The 20,940-nt window shown below is 37.7% G+C and overlaps 2 protein-coding genes across 4 annotated transcripts in view; both read left to right on the top strand.

The window, feature by feature from the left end:
- The first annotated feature begins 1,208 nt into the window (after nt 1-1,208).
- On the top strand, nt 1,209-6,189 carry calr3b (calreticulin 3b). Its single transcript, XM_083525356.1, has 9 exons — nt 1,209-1,475; nt 2,523-2,624; nt 2,729-2,932; nt 3,028-3,122; nt 3,210-3,419; nt 3,852-3,965; nt 4,706-4,849; nt 4,973-5,065; nt 5,163-6,189. Exons 1-9 carry the CDS (start codon nt 1,382-1,384, stop codon nt 5,361-5,363), a joined length of 1,257 nt encoding a protein of 418 aa, XP_083381482.1. The 5' UTR covers nt 1,209-1,381; the 3' UTR covers nt 5,364-6,189.
- Nucleotides 6,190-8,102: 1,913 nt separating this feature from the next.
- eps15l1b (epidermal growth factor receptor pathway substrate 15-like 1b) overlaps nt 8,103-20,940 on the top strand; it is a 28,948-nt gene continuing 16,110 nt past the window's right edge. For all 3 annotated transcript variants that reach the window (XM_083525354.1, XM_083525352.1, XM_083525353.1), the window contains exons 1-18: nt 8,103-8,188; nt 10,147-10,188; nt 10,946-11,035; nt 11,450-11,497; nt 11,597-11,698; nt 11,846-11,908; nt 12,303-12,428; nt 12,964-13,023; nt 13,289-13,561; nt 14,710-14,870; nt 15,859-16,015; nt 17,122-17,187; nt 17,340-17,425; nt 17,794-17,866; nt 18,362-18,523; nt 18,954-19,151; nt 19,243-19,395; nt 20,225-20,339. In XM_083525354.1, coding sequence (XP_083381480.1) covers nt 8,162-8,188; nt 10,147-10,188; nt 10,946-11,035; nt 11,450-11,497; nt 11,597-11,698; nt 11,846-11,908; nt 12,303-12,428; nt 12,964-13,023; nt 13,289-13,561; nt 14,710-14,870; nt 15,859-16,015; nt 17,122-17,187; nt 17,340-17,425; nt 17,794-17,866; nt 18,362-18,523; nt 18,954-19,151; nt 19,243-19,395; nt 20,225-20,339 — 2,002 coding nt within the window. In that variant the 5' untranslated portion in view covers nt 8,103-8,161. The remainder of the gene's footprint in view (nt 8,189-10,146; nt 10,189-10,945; nt 11,036-11,449; nt 11,498-11,596; nt 11,699-11,845; nt 11,909-12,302; nt 12,429-12,963; nt 13,024-13,288; nt 13,562-14,709; nt 14,871-15,858; nt 16,016-17,121; nt 17,188-17,339; nt 17,426-17,793; nt 17,867-18,361; nt 18,524-18,953; nt 19,152-19,242; nt 19,396-20,224; nt 20,340-20,940) is intronic.

Raw genomic sequence — 20,940 nt, 5'->3', positions numbered from 1 at the left:
TGTGAACTAAAATGGTGCGTTTTAGCGTAAAATAGCGACACCAAATGATACTGGCCACAATATATATTACACCCGTTCAAAGTTCTAATATTTCTTGCACCACGGACCAGTTTCACGCAAAACTATTTTTCCTCGGAGGGGGGAACTTCCTTAATAAAATTCAATTACTATAAAACTTTAGATCATTTATTTATGAATTAAATTATTATATATAACATACAAATGTAACTCAACTCACCATAATGCAGAATCAGTAAGAGCTTCATTTATCGATGCATAAAAGAAACATGCGACTGAAACCATTGCGGAAAATTGGCATAGGTGGAAGTTAGACTACCATAGAGAATGATTGGGAAAAGGTATCTGGAATTTTTAGCTACAAAATATTTTAGTGTGAGGCGAAACAGCGCCACAAAGCAATAGTGGCCAAAAAAATATTACGTCCATCATAGATTAGAGAAGAATTAGTCATTGCACACAGGTACGATTAAAAGTTGTTTTTCTCACTTTTTTTTATTGTTGTTCCTTATTTATTGTCCTATACATTTAAGTTTGCTGAGGCTCTCGATTTAAAGGGATACCTTTATGCAAAGTACTGAGCAATACAGTACTCTCCAACTATACATGTTGCAGGAAGTGCTTCAGCTTTAAGCAGCACAATCAAAACCAAAGCACATTCAATTGAAAGAAAAAAATGAAAAAAGAAATGCAAAGAGCATAATTTTTTTTACATTGTGAATAGAAATAGTAAGAAAAGACATACATTATATTTAGTAAACATTATTGGGTGCTACAGGATATAACAATCCCATTACATCTACATTTTTGAAGAACCTTCAATCAGAGTGACACTGCTGAGTCAAATAATTTACAAATGCTCAAAAATATATATCAATTTTCATATGCACAGGCCTTTTCGTGTTATATTAAACATCAGAGTTGCACAAAATATGCATATAGGTGAATAGTGTGTATATTGTATGTATATATTATTAAACAAGGATTAAACAAGACGACAATGTTAAGATGCCACTGAAGTGCGGTTCCTTGTCTATTTACCGAAAAGCTTATCTGAAGTAGTAATTACAACAAATTCATTTACTTCCTTCACTTATTTTTTTACTTCCTGCATTATTTCAAGCGTTAGAGGTGGAAAAGCGACTTCTCAGAGGAGGCGTGCCCTACGCGCTTCGTGGGCTAATCTGATTGGATCGCTGCTCGACTGAGGAGCCAATGAGAGATAGACATCTGTTCAGCCACGCTTCTCTGAAACCAGCGATAAACCCCATGAGACCTGGCTGAGGTGGACAGTTCGCTGAAGGGGGGAAGAGTTAGCACGAAAGGCCGGTTCTGACTGACTGACTGACGAGAAGCTAACAAAATGCCAAGATTTACTTTGTTCGCGATATTTGCAGCTCTGGTGGCGTTTTCAGTCGACGCAACTGTGTACTTTAAAGAGCAATTCCTCGACGCCGGTAAGTTAAAATGCAATGCGGGGAAAACGCTGCGTGATGCTAACAGACAAGCAACTGAGCTCGCGCTGAAATTAGCAATTTATTTTAAAATGATAACAGGATATAATAGTACAATGCAGCACCAAAAGAAATCATGTTATCCGTAATAAAAATGTTTAGCACATTATTATTATTATAATAATTATTATTAATATTATTATAATTTCCTTCAAATCTTTTTCTGTATGCTATTTCCTTAAAGATGTTCTCTTTCCTTTACAATCACGCATCTGACAAAAGTTTGAGATTAAAGGATTTGTAGGGAAAAATGAATATCATGGTTGTTTTGTAAGTTTTTTTGTTGTTGTTTTTTAAGACATTGTCATGCTGGATTTCCCCCAAAACACTCCTAATATTTTCAATCATAAGTGATGAAGTGAAAGTAAAAAGTCAGACATTAGGATCCAAATCGAAAGTAAAGCGTTTAAAAAAAAAAATGCTTTGGGCACATTTTTCAGAAGCAGGAAGTGTTTTGTAGATGTTTTTCATCTTTCCACCATAGTCAGGTGTTAGACTGGACACCAGTCAGGACAGTGGTGTTACATTTCCTCAAAATGACGTGTGTGTGAGTGAGATGTAGAGGGTTATCATGGTTATGGAGACCCCATTTATCTGCCACACAAAAACACCATTACCTCATTGATTTATTAGAGTGGATACTGATACCACACCGACTTTATTTGTTCAGTTATATTATCCAGTTTGGCCGGTATTGAGAAAATGTGGTGTGATCAGTCCAAAAATGTGGCACGATTGGTCACAAGGGCTTGTGGGTCTGCTGTATATTGCACAATTATTGTATGCCTTGCCACTCAAAGCACAAGGAAGTAACAAAACAAACCATTTATAATCCGAATCAATTGAGAAAACACGGCTTTTTTACAGCTGTGATTTGCAGTTTTGACTTCTGTGGAAAGTCACGGGTGCATATGTAAATATGCAAATGGAAACAAATGTAAGGGGTAAAGTTGATATATATATATTTTTTCCCTTATTGAAATTTTGCAGATGGGTGGAAGAATCGGTGGGTGAACTCCGAACACAAATCTGACTATGGACAGTTTAAACTTACTGCTGGAAACTTCTACGGCGATGCAGAGAAAGACAAAGGTAAATCCGACGAGGCGGCCCAAGTACACGAGTTCGATTCGTCCATTCTGTTGTACTCACTATTGTTCGCAACTTTGTTGATGATTTCACTTTTTTATTTTAAGGTTTGCAAACCAGCCAGGATGCCCGCTTCTATGCTACCTCTGCCCGGTTCGAGCCTTTCAGCAACGAGGGCAAAAGCTTGGTAATCCAGTTCACCATAAAACACGAGCAGAAGATCGACTGTGGAGGCGGCTACGTCAAAGTCTTCCCTGCCGACCTCAATCAGGCCGATATGCATGGAGACTCGCAGTACTATATCATGTTTGGTAAGTCTCGGGTATATACTTTATTTATTTTTTTTATTTTTTTTTTGTATCACCTTTTGAATTTGAGAATTAATTTTTTTTTATTGTCTTAACAGGTCCAGATATCTGTGGTTACAGCACAAAAAAGGTCCACGTCATCTTTAACTACAAAGGCAAGAACCACCTTATTAAGAAGGATGTCAAGTGTAAAGTAAGTGGCACTTTATTTAATATACCGCTGTTCAGGTATTTGTTTATTATTGTAATTGTAAACACTGTTGTGATTTGTTTGTTGCAGGACGACGAGCTGACCCACCTCTACACCCTGATCCTGAACCCAGACCAGACCTACGAGGTGAAGATCGACAACGAGAAAGTGGAGTCTGGCTCCCTGGAGGAGGACTGGGACTTCCTGCCACCTAAGAAGATCAAGGACCCTGAAGCCAAGAAGCCAGAGGACTGGGACGACCGCGCCAAGATCGACGACGAGACAGACACCAAGCCTGAGGTATCACCCGGCACCGAATTCAATTAACTAATACCCATGAACGTAGCGCTTTCCACAGCTAACCACATCGACAGCACCTGTAGAAACACTTCTAGATAGAAGTGTCAAGTAAGTTATCTAGTTATTTTAATATGTAAAGACGATCAGCCATTATTCGTTTGTATATTGAAACATATATGGAAGAGAGAGACAAATTTATGCAAAGTCTTCTTGAGACCCAGGTCTTCACTGTCGTGGGTTTGAGATTTTGTCACAAACATATATTTATATACAGAATACAACTTCCCATGAAATGTAAACCATTAAACTAAAAATGCACATTGGCTTATTTATATAGTTGAATATAAATGAGATTGGACGTACTGTAATCTTACATTTCTGTTACATAATATTGTACCTAGTTTTATTGAGTACACCTTTCAATTTTTTTAGGACTGGGACAAATCTGAGAATATTCCAGATCCTGATGCTAAGAAGCCTGAAGACTGGGATGAGGATATGGATGGTGAATGGGAGCCTCCCATGATCCCCAACCCTGAGTACAAGGTATATAGTCTTCTTGCATTTCTGCGTGTTTTTTTTTTTTTTTCTTTTCTTTTCTTTTCTTTGAGTAATTCTTCTTGTTTCATTTGACTTTTTGATACTCCTCGAATTATTCTATGTTCACTAATGTGACTGCTGAACGTTTTAACATGTTTATATGCAGAAGTGCACATATTAAAGAGGTAGCCCTTGCTATAGAGCATAAAGGTCCATGATGAGCAGCTGGATTTGTTTTATCTATATAATTCTTTAAACCCAGACTTGAACCAGAACCACAGCAAAATATACATCATCAAATGAAATGCACTTCTGGAGTTTTGGCTCCAGGTAGGGAGGAGCTGGATCAGTTCTGACTTGACCCTCATGGACCATTTGGTTCTGCTTTTAGGAGTATTTTTGGGATGTTTTATTTAATAATAATAAAAGCTTTTTTTATACACAATTTAATACAATTTAAGTGCAGTGAAGCAAATGACTGGCTCATGTGATTCCAAGGTGTTTTCATCTTGCTTGAACGAGGATTTAATTAAAAGTCTTGACTCTTTAACTTTAGTAGCCGTGTATATCTAATACTGTTCGTGCATGACCTCAAGCAAATCCAGCAGTGTTCACTACAAAGCTTAGATTGAGTTTAGTGTGAGAATAAAGCAGGTTAAGAAGAACTTTAGATGTTGTTACTGTTACATGTGTGTTGAGTCCAACCCATTTTGCTGTTCTTCAATGTAAATCATTTCATCCTGCAGGGAGAGTGGAAACCCAAGCAGATCGATAACCCCAGCTACAAAGGAGTCTGGGTGCACCCTGAAATCGACAACCCTGAGTACAGCCCTGATTCTGAGATCTACAAGTTTGGAAATATTGGAGTTCTTGGTCTGGATCTGTGGCAGGTCTGTTGTGCTATTTAGGAATGATTTTAGTTCTTATCTGTGACCACTAAAATGGGGGTCATGCTTGAAAAACAAGATGTTCTAGTTACTCTAACGTGATTTGTAAACCCATTTTAATACCAGGTTAAATCTGGGACCATTTTTGACAACTTCCTGATCGGTGACGATGTGAAAGAAGCAGAGGAATTCGGAAAAGAAACTTGGGGCGTCACTAAGGTAACGTCATCCATTTGATTTGACTAAGGACATGTTGTTGTATAAGGAAAGCTTGGGACATTTTGCTCAAAAATATTGATCTCTCCTTCCACCACAGGGTCCAGAGAAGAAAATGAAGGACGAGCAAGATGAACAGAAACGCAAAGAGGAAGAAGAAAAGAACAAGGAGCAGGAGACGGCAACAGAAGACGACGGCGACGACGACGATGATGATGAGGAAGAGGGAGAGGAAGAGGAGGAAACAACAGAGGAGTCTGAGGGAGAGGAGGATGAGGTTCAGGCTAAAGATGAACTATAAACCACTATGCTTCCTCAGAGCATTTCAGCAGGGATACGGCGGCTGGGCATCAGGTCAAAACGATGCCGATCAGAATGTGACAGTTTTTTTGCGTTTTATGCGGAACAGAAAGCAGAGTAGCAAATTTCTGATTTAGAATTTGATGTTTTGTTTTTGGGTGTTTTGTTTTATTTTACATATTGTTCTGGGGGGGGAGATGAGGTTAGGAAGCAGGTGAAGGGATTTGAGGGTTGAAATCTTTCATAAATCTTTTCCTTTAACTTGATAGGGAAAAAAAAAGAAATCAGACTACTATGCCCAACAGATTTGTTTCATTGTTTCTTCGTCGTCTTCATTTCCGGAAGAGAAGTTACTGGTTCACAGCAGAGGAAGATTTCTACCTTGTGCGAAGATTTCTACCAAGTGAAAGCCGGCAGTTGATTATTTTACGATGAATCTTCCAACAGCGCTTCTTTCTACCAGTCATTCTTTCCGTGACTTCCACATTTTCTCTTTGGCACTGATTTTGTTTTGTACCACAATGTTTTCTGTTTCTAACTAAGAAGTTGAATGTGATTCACTCGTTCCAGCTCTATTTATTTAACACCGTTCTCCTGAGTAATTTGACCCACAACACAATTTTTTTACACACTGTGAAAATAGTGACCAACATACCCAGGAAAAACTGTTTAATGAGTCTTCGCTTGAAGGTCCTCAAAGCAGATACCTGTATTTCCAATGTCAAATAAATAAGACCTTAAAGTCATGGTACTTCAGGGTCCCTTTGCTAAATCATCAGTTGTGTGTCTGTGATGCCAATACTTTTAATAAAAGAATTTATTAATGATCTGTGATCTATGTCTCATTTGCATAATGTCATGTTTTTTTTTTAAATGCCCCAGTTTGCATCAATCAGTCATAAGTTAAAACCACCTGCCTAATCTTGTGCAGTTCCAAAGCTGTGGCCTGTTGAGGCATGAACTCCACGACCTCTAAAGAATGTGCTATGGTATCTGGCACCAAGATGTTCACAGCATATTAAGTTGTGAGGTGGAGCTTCCACTGATTGTGCTTGTTTGTCCAGCATGTGACAAAGATGCTTGAAAGTTAGGGAATTTAGACCCAGAGTCGACACATTGAATTCTTTGTCATGTTTCTGAACCATTTTTATAGTGTGGTAGGGAGCATTAGCATCGTTAGTGTGTTGGTAAGTTACACACACTTAGCTGGCCAGTTACATGCTGTAAAGGGGAATGTGATTCATCAAATCAGGACACTTTCTTACTTTGTTTTATGGTCTAGTTCTTATGCTCATATGACAATTGCAAGAGAATTTGATAGTGTACAGCGGTCAGCAGGGGTAGTTTGACCGTTCTGCAGTTATGCACACTCCCACAGCAAGCTTTAATGCACTGTTATGACACCTTTTTTAATTTTTTTTTTAATCAAAGCCAACATGAACTTTTTAGGCGTTTTTTTTACAGTAGCAGATGGGCTAACCTTAGCTCAACCTGCACATTAATGATCATTGGCTGCTTAGGACTCCATCCCATGTTCCTCGGTTATTCTTCATTGGACCACTTTTGGTAGGTACTAAACACTACATAACAACAAGACCTGGAGAAGCTTCTGACCCAGTCGTCCATCACAATTTGGAACAAGTTGCTCAGATCCTTGTGCGTTCCCATTTTTGAATTACTACTTGAATAATGTCACTGTTTTGCATTATGCAAATACTATGAATTACTACTGTACAATAGTTTTTACTACCAACCCTTGACACAAGATGGAGACATTTCAAGTAAAATATAGAACTCACCAAAAACGAATCCAGTTTTGGTTATGTTTTTAAGGATTTTAGTTTTAGATGCCTCAAATATTCGAAAAGTTTGACTATGAATAATTTTCAGCTGAAAGAATACAATAGGGCTCCATGGCTGGACTGTGATAGAAAGCTTGTCATGGTACAGTTAAGAAAAATCTGCATCAATTACACAATCTTCCTTCCTTATTACTACACATTAGAGTAAAAAAAAAAAAAAAAAAAAAAATTTATATATATATTAATTACAGTTTTCAACCCTAAGAACAAAATAGAGAGAATAATAAATGTAATTTATAATCACAAGATATTTATCATATAAAGTTTTCAGAAATTCATTATCCCAAGTAATTGTTCTAAAAGTTCATCTCTCTCTCTAAACATCTTTCTTCCTTTTTTTCACTCTGAAATCATTTATGTTGCAAACTTTTAGATAAACTTATAGAAACCTATAAAACTTCTGGTTGGTCATGTGACCTTTTGGTTCTTGATCTGGGTAAAGGGGTTGGACATATTTATGCACATGCAGCTTAAATATATAATAAGTATATACTTCAAATGAGTTAATAATGCAAATTAAAGTTTTTCCAAGTTTTTATATGACACACAATGCATCTTGTGTATACTTTAAAAATTATTATATCAATAATACATGTGAAATAATACATTGTAAACTGCATTTTGTAATACTTTTTGTTTAAATGTTATGTGCATTCATTATAAAAATAGGTTTGGACAAAGAAAGGTAGATTTAAAAAGAAAAAGAGTGTATAAAAAACCATTATAACTTACTGATGCTCAATCATTCAACGAAAGTATTCTTAAATAACAACGAGTTAATGTTTATATTTATAAAGTTTGAAGGAATCTCAGATATTGATCACTAGCAGAAAAAAAAACTATGCATTTTATTAAAATGGAATATGTAAATTGTTAACGCGCGTGCACGAGGTGGAGAAGTGGAGCAGTGCACGAGCGGCAGGCAGAAGCCGGAAACATGGCGGCGCTCATGTCACTGACTCAGGTAACTCAACCTTTCAAAGTTTTTTTTTATTTTATTGTTATTGAAAACTTCACGACGACTTTTGCACACCCTTAAGCCCGCTAGACACGGCACACATTTATAAGGACTGCTTTGTAAATGCGTGAAATGAAGTTTCTATTGTTTTTGTTGGCGAAAAGATGAGGCTAATGAAAGCTAACGCAAACCGACTGAGAGACTCGAACTGTGACAGGAAAACGCGTACGTTTATTTTAACATTTCACCTGGAATTATATATATATTTTTATATTCCAGGTTTGTTTTGCGACCTATTTGTCTTTGTCTGGGGGGTCGACAAAACCCCCATCTGTGTCTGCTTTAACTTTGACAGGAGTCTGTGTGTGTTACATAAACAACTCGTCTATAGGCTTATTCTGTATTTTCTACCCATAGCATGGTATTGTGGGGATTGAACAAGAAGAGAGGTCTAATTTTAACATCTTCACATACTTTTAACCCCCTGAAACCGAAGAAGAAGAAGAATATTTACTTTAATGCAGTTGAACAATAGGGATATGGTTAAAGCCAGAGGTGAGCAAATCATGGAAAAAGTCCCTGAGACATCATTAAGGGGATGGATGGATGGATGGATGGATGGATGGATGGCTAGATAGATAGATAGATAGATAGATAGATAGATAGATAGATAGATAGATAGATAGATAGATAGATAGATTCAACTTTATTGTCATTGCATACACAGCAATGAAATGCATCTACCAGAAGTGCAAATAGTAGCAATTGTGCAAATTGCAAGTATAGATAAATATGTAATTATATGTACAGCATATATAATATGTATATAACATGTAGAGAGAATAAATATAAAGTCTATAGCAGTAAAGAGATTGTGTAGAGGCTGTTGAAAAGTGAAATGTGCAGAAAAGAGATAAGGAAATTTTCTTTTGAGAGACAGAGATTATACATTTATTGTCTTCCACAGTTATACACGATTAACACGTATCCATAGTTTAAACATCTGGGGTCGACTGTGCAAAGTAATGGAGAATGTGTTGGAGAAGTAAAGAAAAGAGTGCAGGCAGGGTGGAGGAGTGTGGCAGGAGTGATGAGAGAAAAAGACTGAGACCTAAAAGACTGAGAAGGTGAGACCTGCGATGTTGTATGGTTTTAGAGACCATGGCATTGACTAAAAGACAGAAGGTGGAGCTCGAGGTGGAACACTTGAAGATGCTGAGATTTTCAGTGGGAGTGTTGAGGATGAACAGGATTAGACAGGAGATTATTAGAGGGACTGTGCAGGTAGGACGTTTTGTAGACAAGGTGAGACAGGCTCGATTGAGACGGGTTGGTCATGTGTAGAGGAGGGACATGGGTTATATCTGTAGAGGAATGCTGAGAATGGAGCTGCCAGGATAAAGGAAAATAAGAAGACCTGGGAGGAGGGTTATGGATGTGTTGAGAGAAGACATGCAGCTGAAAGACAGGATGTTTTAGAGATGGATGATCCGCTGTGGTGACCCCAAACGGGAGATAGAAGAAGACCACATTACCATACACAATATAGTCAAAGAATAAAGTTGTGATAAGTATAAGCCTTTAGGATGGGCACAGCAGTTCTTAGCTGCAGAATCATAATGCAGATGATCTTTTTGGAAAATCTTAAAGTTTATGGCATTTGACTTACAACTGAGCAGTTGGGGGTTAAGGGCTAAGCTTGGTGGCGCCAGAATTTGAACTTGTGACCTTCCAATCCAAAGTCTTACCCGCTGAGATAACACCTCTGTTGAAAGGTTAACGTCCTTGCTTTTGGTGGTGCCATGGCTTGACCTCACAACCTTGCGATCAGAACCACGTAGCCTTCATGACTGATTTACTTATCTTTTCTTCTTATTATTATCTTGGTTTATCTTTACTGTCTTTAAATATTGATTTGCTGATCTTTCTCTTTCACTGTATGCTATCCTATGTTATTTCTGTAGATATCAAATGGAAATCCTGCATACGAAACCTTCTACAGACAGGTAACGTGGTATTGTGCACATTCCTGGGGAACCTGTCAAGTCAGTTAAACAACTGAAAATGAAAAGAATTACATTTTTTGGGGTCTTTCTTTCTTGAAAACATTTTCTCCATTTTCACTTTCGGGAGTAACCAGGGTTTCAATTACCAGAAATGAATGTGTTTGAAAAACATACAGAAGTGAAATATTTTTAGTTTCAGAAAGCCTGTAGGTTTCAGAACGGCAGTAGGACCTTCAGTATCCACAAGAGATGGGTTATCGAGACAGTTGATCTGATCACTGACACAGCTAGTGACTAACAGCTGGGTAGCGTATATACAGTGTGGATACACCAGATAAAGGGGAGGAGACTGCATGAGATTTCTTCACGTTTCGAAGAACAGCATGTCATTCAAATTAGGATTGTTTACTTTCTTTTTTCTACAGTAAATGAAGCAGTGTTTATGAGGGATATGTCAGAATTTCAACATGTGAATAGTTTTTCCTGGCCACCTCTCATGTTCATTATGCACAAGCTGAACATTAGATTTGACGTTCTGTGTGTATAAAATACACAGCAGGCAATGTTTTCCTCATCATTTGTAATCAGTGGAGATATTAGGTATATCGTTAAGCTGTTAATAATAAGTAAAGAAACACAAATAAGCGATAAGGATGGCCGCAGGAGGAGTACACAGAGACGTCTTTCACGATAGGATGTGTTGAATGTATTAGTGCGAATGTTATTGTTACTTTGTTGTATGTATTCGTTGGTGCAGGTGGACCCAGGGAACTTGGGTAAAGTTGGTGCAGCTGAAGCAGCACAGTTTTTGAAGAGGTCAGGACTTTCAGACAGCACTCTGGGCAAGGTAAGCCATAGCTCTGCACCCCCAAAACTAATGGAGATATGTTCTGTTACAAATGCATTCCACAGTGTTAATGAAATGTCCTTTCTGATTGGATTGATTTACGGGCAAATCACAGGTTTATATTAACGGTCTCATTTAATACTTTATCGTTTCTAGAGTAACGATTTACGTCTTTTCTATAAGGAATCATTATATAACATGGAATTTTCTCACTGACCTTTTTTTTTTGTTAATTTTACTTTGAGTGAAAAGAAAAGAGCAGCTGGTGAAGAGACGACTGTTTGTAACTGCTGTAATGTGAATGTTCTTGTAGCAGTATGCCTTGATGTGTGTTTTTTGTTATTTATTTCCTGTTTTATTTTTGTAATTGGTAACATATTAAGATTATAATTTTCTCCTATATTATTATTTCAGATCTGGGATTTGTCAGACCCGGAGGGAAAGGGCTACTTGGACAAGCGGGTAAATGTGTTAGTTGTATATTATTTCATCCTGAGTAATGTGTGTGTACAGTTTCTGTACTGATGTCTGTTTTTGGTCCGTCTTTTTCTCGCTCTGTAGGGTTTCTTTGTTGCACTAAGGCTTGTAGCTTCAGCGCAGAATGGTGGCGATGTCAGTCAGGCCAGCTTGAACCAGACCTTATCAATACCTGCTCCTAAATTTGTAAGGACGTTTTAACGATTGTGATGAAGAATGTCACTGTATATTTTGGTATTGAAGCTGAATTACAAAAAGAAAATCTAAAATCTAAAACTAACTTGTATATAAAGTGAATGATTTTTATTCTATTTTTTGTTGGTATGTTTGTAGAGAGACACAGGGAGCCCTTCTTTAATATTGACTTCATCCAGCGACTCTACATGGACAGTGAAAGTGAGAATATATACATAAAATCTCAGATAAATGTAAAATCATTGATTCATTGCTGTGCATTCCTCTCACTGGTGGAGGCCTTTTTTTTTTTTTTTTTTTTTTTTTTTAATGTGCTACATTATAGCATTGTGTGAAAAAGTTTTGACCCCGCCCCCATGTTTCTCAATAGAATATTACAAACTATTTGGATGATAACGTTTACAAATGCAAAGTTATTAAGATTTTCACTAAAAAAAACAAACAAACACATTTGCTACTTGTGGTGTTTGATAATCACCTAACTCACTAAATATTTGTTGCTGTAATTTACACGGTCCTCATTTTGTCCTAAGCATGTGCTGGCTCTCCCTCCCTCCCTCCCTCCCTCTCTATATCTATCTATCCTAAACTGTAGTTTGAAGAAAAAGCTAAGTATGACGGCATATTTGAGAGTCTCTTACCCATCAATGGACTTCTGTCAGGAGATAAAGTAAAACCAGTTCTCATCAATTCGAACCTGCCACTTGATGTGCTTGGGAAGGTACGTTACAAACAAGTTATGTTACAACAAGCCCTGCTGTTTTATGAAAATGATCATAGCTACAGTTGTGATATTTTCCTAAAACAGCACAACCTGAAGGGTTTTATTCCTCTCATACCACATTTGCATTTATAAATCAATAATAAACGACATAAGCTGTTTTTGAACAAACAAACAAAAAATCCTACCACGATTCCTGGTTTCGCAAGTGTTTCTTTCCAAAAAAAATAAAAATAAACAATTATTATTGGTCTTAGACGATAATAAGCAAGTCTGCCAGCCAAACTGTCTGAATAAGCTGATATTGTAGAAACAATCAATTATTTTAATGAGGGAATTAATTTAAACTTTGTAGCCAGCATTTGTCAGATAAAACAGAATTCAGCATTTTAGCAGCAAACTATAAATAGTTTATTACGGTTGACTACTACTTTATTGATATTATGCATTATAGTACAATAAAAGTATACAAATATTTCTAGAGGTTATGTTGTTTATTGAGAATATTCTTTGCATATTTTTATTATTTTGTCAGATTTGGGATCTCAGTGACATTGACAAGGATGGACATTTGGATAAAGAAGAGTTTGCTGTGGTGAGTTGAAGACTTGCATTTATTATTATTATGTCATTGGGTTATAAACTGTGTAATATGTAGAAAAAAATAGCAATGCGAAGAAAATAAATCAGTGTGCATTTATAATCTGTTTTGTAAACCAGGTCCTGAGTTGCAAGGTTTATGGTATAAACAGAGTCTGTATAACGTTAATCATCAATTAAAAACAATATGTATGAGGACAAAAGGGCATATTTAGTGCTTGTGGTGATTCACTGAGAGCTCGTTTTCTTCTCTGTTCAAGGCTATGCATTTGGTATACCGAGCCCGAGAGAAAGAAACCGTTCCTTCAATTTTACCGCCATCCCTGATTCCGCAATCCAAGTGGAAGAAGAGTGCAGTTGCTCTGGCTGGCTCTGTGCCTGTTCTACCCTCCAGTCCTTTCCTCCTGAAGGAGAACCTTCGGCCTACAACACCTCTGTCCAAGAGCCCTCTGACCATTGCTTCCAATTTATCACCCTCAAACTCCTTCAGGAGCTTGAGCCCAAGCCCTAGTCCTAGCCCAGCACCACAGCAGGTAAAACACACACATTTTCTTTAGATTTAAAATCCAGTCAAGTAAAATTAAAAGATAAAAAAAAATATCTCATACCAGAGGTTAATACAACACAATTTATAGTTTATTTCATGAGCTTTTGCTAGGTGCTCCAAATACTTAATACTCAGAACATCTTTTGTAATATTTGTTGAAATTATGGCAGCTCCAAACCTGTTCCACCCCAAGCCCCATAAAACCATTAAACAAAAAACGTAAACCAGCACCAATCAGACAATAAGGACAATGAGACCGCTCATTCAGGAAGCTCCCACTGTTTAACTAGCACTCGGGCGTTCTTGCGTAGGCACGCTATAGGGAGGGGCGATATTTGTTTGAATTTTGGGTTTCAAAACGTCTACCTCTAGCCAGCGTTTTCCAAAAATGCCTGAATATACCCTTAAACGTGACGGGACCGATAAGACATGTGGCGTAGAAATGATTCTATGGTTGTAAAATAAACAATGGGGCTTTAAAGGAGCTAATAAATGGCAGTTCGATTGTTATACAAACGTTACCACCCAGAGAAGGCAAACATTCCCACCCAGTCAGAACACTGTATCAGATGTCGGCCCAAAACCTGCAGAAACGTTTACAGTGCCTTTTGGATTAAGTTTATGTCTGTGTTTTATGGCAAGTCAGATGTTTCCTCAAGTATTAACTTGTTTAAAAAGGAACGACATAAACCTGAACTTGTAAACCTCACAGCAAATTGCATCCAAGTCTCGCTAATTAGTTTGACTATCCAAAGTGGCCCTTATTTAGGATCTCTTTTTTTTTTTTTTTTTTTTCTCAAGAGTTTATTTTTTATAAACCTGTATGTGCTGTCTTAGCTTTGAATCTGTGCAAGCAAAACTGGTTCCTCAGCATTCTCAGCATGGCCTGATACCCCATTACTATTGTGTTCATGTCATCATGACATACCATGTGTGTATTGCCACACTAAGAGTGTTTTCCTTTTCTGGAATTTTCTGTTGAACCTGTTTATAAGTGTTGTGTCAAAGTAAAAAAAAATTCCATTTATGGGTTTAGTTTAGATGTTTGAACTTTTAATGATATGTAATAATTCTATATGTGTGTGAACTGAATATGGAAATCGATGTGTTCTTTTTGTGTGTGTGTTTTGGTAGCCTGTTTCGACAAACTGGGTGGTACCTCAGGACGACAGGGAGCAGTATGAGGAAATTTTCGAGTTAGCCGACTCTGACTTCGACAGCATGGTCGGAGGAGGTGAAGTCAAGGACATCTTTATTAACTCCGGACTGCCCCAGAGTGTCCTGGCCCACATCTGGTAAAGATGATGACACATGCTGGATTTTTTCTCACATTCAGTCTTACTTGGTCATGTAAGGATTAAAGCTCGATGGGGTATGCTATAGGAAAATAATCAACAGTAGGGTGGTGTGTGTATCTGTTAGTGTTACCACCCTGGAGCTGTTCCCCCTGATAAAAACACAGTCTGAACTGTTTTATTACTCGAGTTTATTTATCCAAAAATTATACAGTGCATTGTACTTTTTATACATTTCTGTATAGTTACATTTCATATTGTGGAACATCCAAGAAAAAATGTTCCCCAACCATCCAATATTTAAAACAAAAGAAAAAGGCATGAAATATCATTCATTTCTGTAACGTTTCATTTTTGAAACATCATTTAATCTAACAGATTAATTTTTTTTATTTTATTTTATTTTTTTTTAATATACACTCACAACTATATAACCTCCTCTACCAAAACAAAACTTGAAAAACCTATTAGAAAACAAGAGAAAATAACATGGTACTATAACATTCCCATTACAGAAGTTAAAATAAAAAAAAAAAATGAAATAATAATATTGAAAAATAAAATGAACAGGGTTTAGTCAGGGGGTGGACGCTGACAAGAACTAAAGTACACAAGAAATGGTCGCCATCTACTGGTACATTTTCCAGGATTACTTCAAATAAAATATCGTACTTTTTATAATTGTCTTTAAGCCAATGAGTTATAGTTAGTAGTCTTGGGGATTTCCAAAAAATCGAAAGCCTGTACCTGGTTATCAAAGATGTGAAGGCCAAAATATCGAACTGCTTTGTGTTGCACCGTGATAAATCTAATGGCACCTTAATAATTACTACACCAGGGCAAACATCAATATTAATGGCAGATATAGTTTTGAAGTAATCACACCAGAACCTATGTAACATTGTGACCTGCAAGGAGAATTATAACATCTGTCACAGCTGTCACTAATTCCTGGGGTATTTTTTTGCTCTCCTTTGTTTTTTTTTAGGTCACTGGCAGACACCAAAAGTGTTGGCTTATTGACTAAAGAGCAGTTCTGTCTGGCCATGCACCTCATTCAGCAGGCAGTCAAAGGTGTTGAACCCCCAAAGAGTCTGAACCCCGATATGATTCCTCCTTCAGAGAGGTTCTCTGCTGCTTCTACCGTGAGTTTATACTGAACTGTGTACACTTTAACTTAAGGTGTCTGCTCTCATCTGCCAAAGATAAGCATGACTGTAGGTATTCATGCTTGGGTGAAAGAAAAACTGGCAGTTTCAGGTTCCTCAAGGTGATGTCTGAGCCACTGAAGTGCACGTACTGTATGGTGGACAATGTGACACTTTATTTTAATGCCCTCTAGAGGCTGGGTAAAGTACAGCAATGGCCAAAAGTTTGGAGAATGACACATACATTTTCACGAAGTCTGCTGCCTTAATATTTTCAGAATTTTATGGAGTGATCTGATAAATTGCAATTCATTGCAAAGTCCATTTTTGCCATGAAAATGAACTTGATCTCAATTGGAAAAACCGTTTCAATGCATTTCAGCCCTGCCACAAAAAGACCAGCTGACATCATGTCAGTGATTCTCTCGTTAACAGAGGTCAGAGTGTTGACGAGGACAAGGATGGAGTTAGAATGACAGACTGGAAGCTTTAAAAGGAGGATGGTGCTTGAAATCATTGTACTGTTCGTTCTCTGTTAACCGTAATAACCTGTAAAGAAACACGTGCAGTCAGCATTGCTTTGCACAAAAAAGGCTGCTAGTAAGATTGCAACTACTGTAAATTCAACATTTTATTGGCTCGTCAAGAACTTCAAGGAGAGAGATTCAATTGTTGTGAAGAATTTTAAATTTTTGGCTTACTTTTGTATAATTTTGTATCCGAACTCAATGCTACGTGTGCAATTATTACATGAAAATGCATGCATTTAATTGCATGCATTTATTTATGCACTTTGTATGCATTGGAGGTGTGTTTTTAATATGCACATGTCATGCATAGAATCAGTACTTTCTTTTCATGGTTAAAGAGGTGAGAGGTTTTATGAAACAGTTTCGGTTCTTCAAAAGTTTTAATTAATTTTCTCTTTCCTTTTTTTCTTTCTTTTCTTTCTTTCTTTTCTTTCTTTCTTTCTTTCTTTCTTTCTTTCTTTCTTTCTTTCTTTCTTTCTTTCTTTCTTTCTTTCTTTCTTTCTTTCTTTCTTTCTTTCTTTCTTTCTTTCTTTATTTCTTTCTTTCTTTCTTTATTTATTTATTTATTCTCAGGCAATCTCATCAGAAATCTCCTCATCGGTCGGTTTTGAAATGACTGGACTTTCCGTCATGTCCAGAGTAAAGTGGTTTTTTACCTTTTTATAAAATGTAGTACTGACATCTAGTGGTTACTTGCACGCACTACAACCCGTTATACTATGGTTTTTATTTTGTGCATTGATTTGAACATCTGTGTTTTGCTCAGTTGTCCTTTCTTTCTTTTTTTTTAGGAGGTTATTAACACAGTGGTGCCTGTGGAGTTGACAGGAAACAAAGAGCTCGACGATGTTAGCCAGAAAGTAGCACAGCTTCAGAGGTGAGACACTTTCAGCACCATGGTAAATTTGCATGTGCTTCTGTTTATTCGTTGTTCACCTGTGTCCTGGTGACAGCTGCGATACTAGAGATGTATATAAATAAACGTGTGTTCTAATTCTACAGGATAAGCTAAAGCTAAGTAGAGTGATTTTAATATAACCACATAAGGTGGGTGTAGCCATTTTTCAGTCAGCTCAGCAATTTGTGTAATAGGTGCAATGTAGTTGAAAATGATGTAATTGAATAGATTGTTTTTAATTTAGAATTGTTAGTCATGTGCTCTTACAGCTTTACGTAGGTCCTGTGGTTTTTTTCAGTTTATTCTGCAGTAAAAACTACTTAAGTAGCGACTGTCTTTTTGAACAGCGAGAAGCGCATCATTGAGCAGGAGATCAGGCAGAAGGAGGAGACCCTTCGTCAGAAGAACAGCGAAATTCATGTAAGGCTCAGACTGAACGAAATGATTTATTTTTTAACAGCAATCAGCATTATCTACACTACTATAGCAGCATTTTCCTCTACACTTTACAAGAACTACCATGACCCAAAACCCAAACAGATGCAAGCTGATATCAAAAAGTTCAGAATAGCACCAGTTATCGCTATTAGCCTCGAAACTTTTTGAGACCACCTCGTATAGGGGCTCTTACGTATGTTCCAGTGGCATTTGTGTCGGTCTGTGTTTGTTAGTGTGTGTGCACTTCTGCTTCCTTAACCTCAAGTACAGATAAAGTGCCAGTTGATAAAATCTTGAGCTCGCAACAAAACCACACACCTGGAACCATTGGTAAAATTCTGGTATTCTATTCTAGCAAAGTTCTGTATTTTTCTTCTGAGCTTGCATTTGTACATAGAAAGGTGTGTGTGTGTGTGTGTGTGTGTGTGTGTGTGTGTGTGTGTGTGTGTGTGTGTGTGTGTGTGTGTGTACGTACAGGGCATGCAAGTGGACCTAGAGCAAGAGAACAGCAGTATAAAAGAACTGGAACGACATACACTTGGCGCCCAGCACAGACTGCAGGATATGGAGCAACAGAGGAGCAAACTGGAGTGCAAAGTGACTGAGGCTAAGACCAAGGTCCAGGAGGAGAACAACAAGGTGAGAAAGATGGATACACTAAGAAATAGGGACATACAGACAGACAAAGAAAGAGAGACACAGACCAAGAAAGGGAGACACGCACACAGGCCATGAAAGGGAGACATGGACACAGATGAAGATAGCAAGAGACTGACACAGACCAAAAAAAAAGACACACAGACAGACCAAGAAAGTGAGACACGGACCCAGAAAGCAAGATACAGACCGAGAGAGAGACATAGACACAGATGAAGAAAGCAAGAGACAGACACAGACCAAGAAAAAGAGATACAGACAGACAGAGAGAGTGAGAAAGAAAGAGAGCAATATCGTGATTTAGAGGGGAGATAGAGAAAGAAAAAATGGTTATAGTGATGGAGAGAAATCAATAGAGAACAGGAGTGTGTGCTTGTGTCAAGTGTGTGCGTGTGTGTGTGTTTGTATACAGATCTCCTCCATGCAGGCGCAGATCATATCTCAAGAGGCAACTCAGCAGACACAGGAGAAGGAGCTGAACAGGACCAAGACGGACTTGTACTGCCTGGAACAGGAGGAAACGCAACTGGAAGAGAAACTTTGTGCAGGAAAAGCCAAACTGGAGAGCATCCTAAAACTGCTCAAAACCTCTCAGAATGAGATGGATGAGGTTAGAAGCACCACACGCAGCCCAGAAGTTCAAACAAGCAGGTGTTTAAACGAATTTCTTTCTTTCTGTTGAAATCTCGCACTTTACGTAGGTACGGGAGAAGATCTCACAGATTCAGGAAAGCCAGAAGCAGCTGAATAAGACCGTTGAGCGGTTCGACAAAGTTCTCAATGGCAGCACGTGCAATCTGGCTGAAGTTGAGCAGCTCCTTGCGGAGGAGGGTTCAGGAATCCGTAGCACCGTGGTGAGAATGCTACCTAATAAATACTGTGCACATTACTTTAGAACATTTCCGCGTTTAGAACTTAATTAGTCGGCGTTTTCGGCACAAGAGCATGTTTTAGAGGCGGCATCACTGCTACATCATGGATAATAACCATAACTATTTACATATGGCTGTGGATGAGGTGTTGTATTTTGAATTGGAAGGTTGTGGGTTCAAATCCCAGCACCAACAAGCTGTTCAGTTATATAAAATTAGATCATTGTAAGTTGCTCCGGATAACGGTGTCTGCCAAGTGCCGTAACACGGTTTTCACAGGGTCTTAAAAAAGTCTAAAATCTTAATTTTTCTTTTGTTTGATTCCTTGGTGTAGTTCTTTCGCTAGTCCAAATACAATTCGCTGTATTATGACTTCAAATGACACAAACAGCCAATCAGCTGTTCGTTGCAAACATAGCCAAACAAAGCCAGTAGCTAACTACATATCTGTGTGTTTTTATGTCGTAATATAAAAATAAGAATTTATTAAATTTGGTGCAGATTATTTGCTTTTTCTTGGAGTCACGATCCTAAAAATAGCTCTCCAAATGCGTACCTTATCCCGTCATAACTCACTCTTTGTACGTCCAGTCGTGTCACTCGCCGTCAAAATCCACTTCCACGGATACGCGCTTCCTCTGACATCACCTTCACGAGCTCCGTCACGTCTCCCGAGCAGGAAATGAGTAGATGAGGGCTGCACTTGTGACGCAGTATAAAGCGTCCTCCTTCTGCTTACATTGATAATATTTTCCCCCCTAATACCTGGCAGGAGAGCAAACATCATCTCTGAATGGTACGTCTGTTTCAGGAGGACTCCTCCTTCAAGTCCAGGCTGGCCATGTTTAATAACAACGCCGCTCAGAACTTCAGCGTGGATCCCTTTCAGACTGAGGACCCCTTCAAAAGTGACCCCTTCAATAAAGGTGCTGTGATGTACAGGGGTAACTGAAATTATAGCTTACAGTGTGAGTGCTGTGCTGAGGTCAGACAGAACCCCAAAGCTGCAGGTCTGACTTAATGGAAAGCACTATTTGGAGGTATTCAATGCATACCTCGCAGACAGTAAATATATTCAAAGCCTAGCTGATGAAAGAATGGCATTGCATTCATTGTAAGTCTGCAACTAACGTTTATTTTGATAATCGATTAATCTGACGATTATTTTTTTCCGCACATTAATCGAATACATATAATTTTTTTTTTATTGGATATTTTGCTTATCATAACTGAAACGCTAATTCAGGGTTTTTATGTATAAAAGTGTACTTTAAAAATCCAAAAGCCACATATTGATTTTAAATATCTCCAGTTTTGACATTTTAAAGCTTATAGTAGCTGCTTGTTGAGGAGTGCATGGGGGATTTCTCCTTTAAACAAGTGCATGTTGGGTTGTTTCTTTCTGTAAAAAACAAAAAAACCCACAGCATTTGAGTATAAAAGGTGAGGCAATTTGTATTGTATATAAACAACCTATATAAAATATAATAAAAAAAAAATAAATAAATAAACAGACATTTTGTTCAG

The sequence above is a fragment of the Silurus aristotelis genome, assembly GCF_946808225.1.
Source record: "Silurus aristotelis genome assembly, chromosome: 22".
Classification (NCBI taxonomy): Eukaryota; Metazoa; Chordata; class Actinopteri; order Siluriformes; family Siluridae; genus Silurus; species Silurus aristotelis.
The sequence above is the reverse complement of the archived record's forward strand: the minus strand, read 5'-3'. Positions and strand labels throughout refer to the sequence as shown.

Coding starts and splice junctions, on each gene's coding strand:
- calr3b (XM_083525356.1), top strand. CDS start 1,382: ATGCCAAGATTTACTTTGTTCGCGATATTTGCAGCTCTGGTGGCGTTT. Junction 1,476..2,522: donor AGAGCAATTCCTCGACGCCG/GTAAGTTAAAAT, acceptor GAAATTTTGCAG/ATGGGTGGAAGAATCGGTGG. Junction 3,966..4,705: donor TCCCCAACCCTGAGTACAAG/GTATATAGTCTT, acceptor TTCATCCTGCAG/GGAGAGTGGAAACCCAAGCA.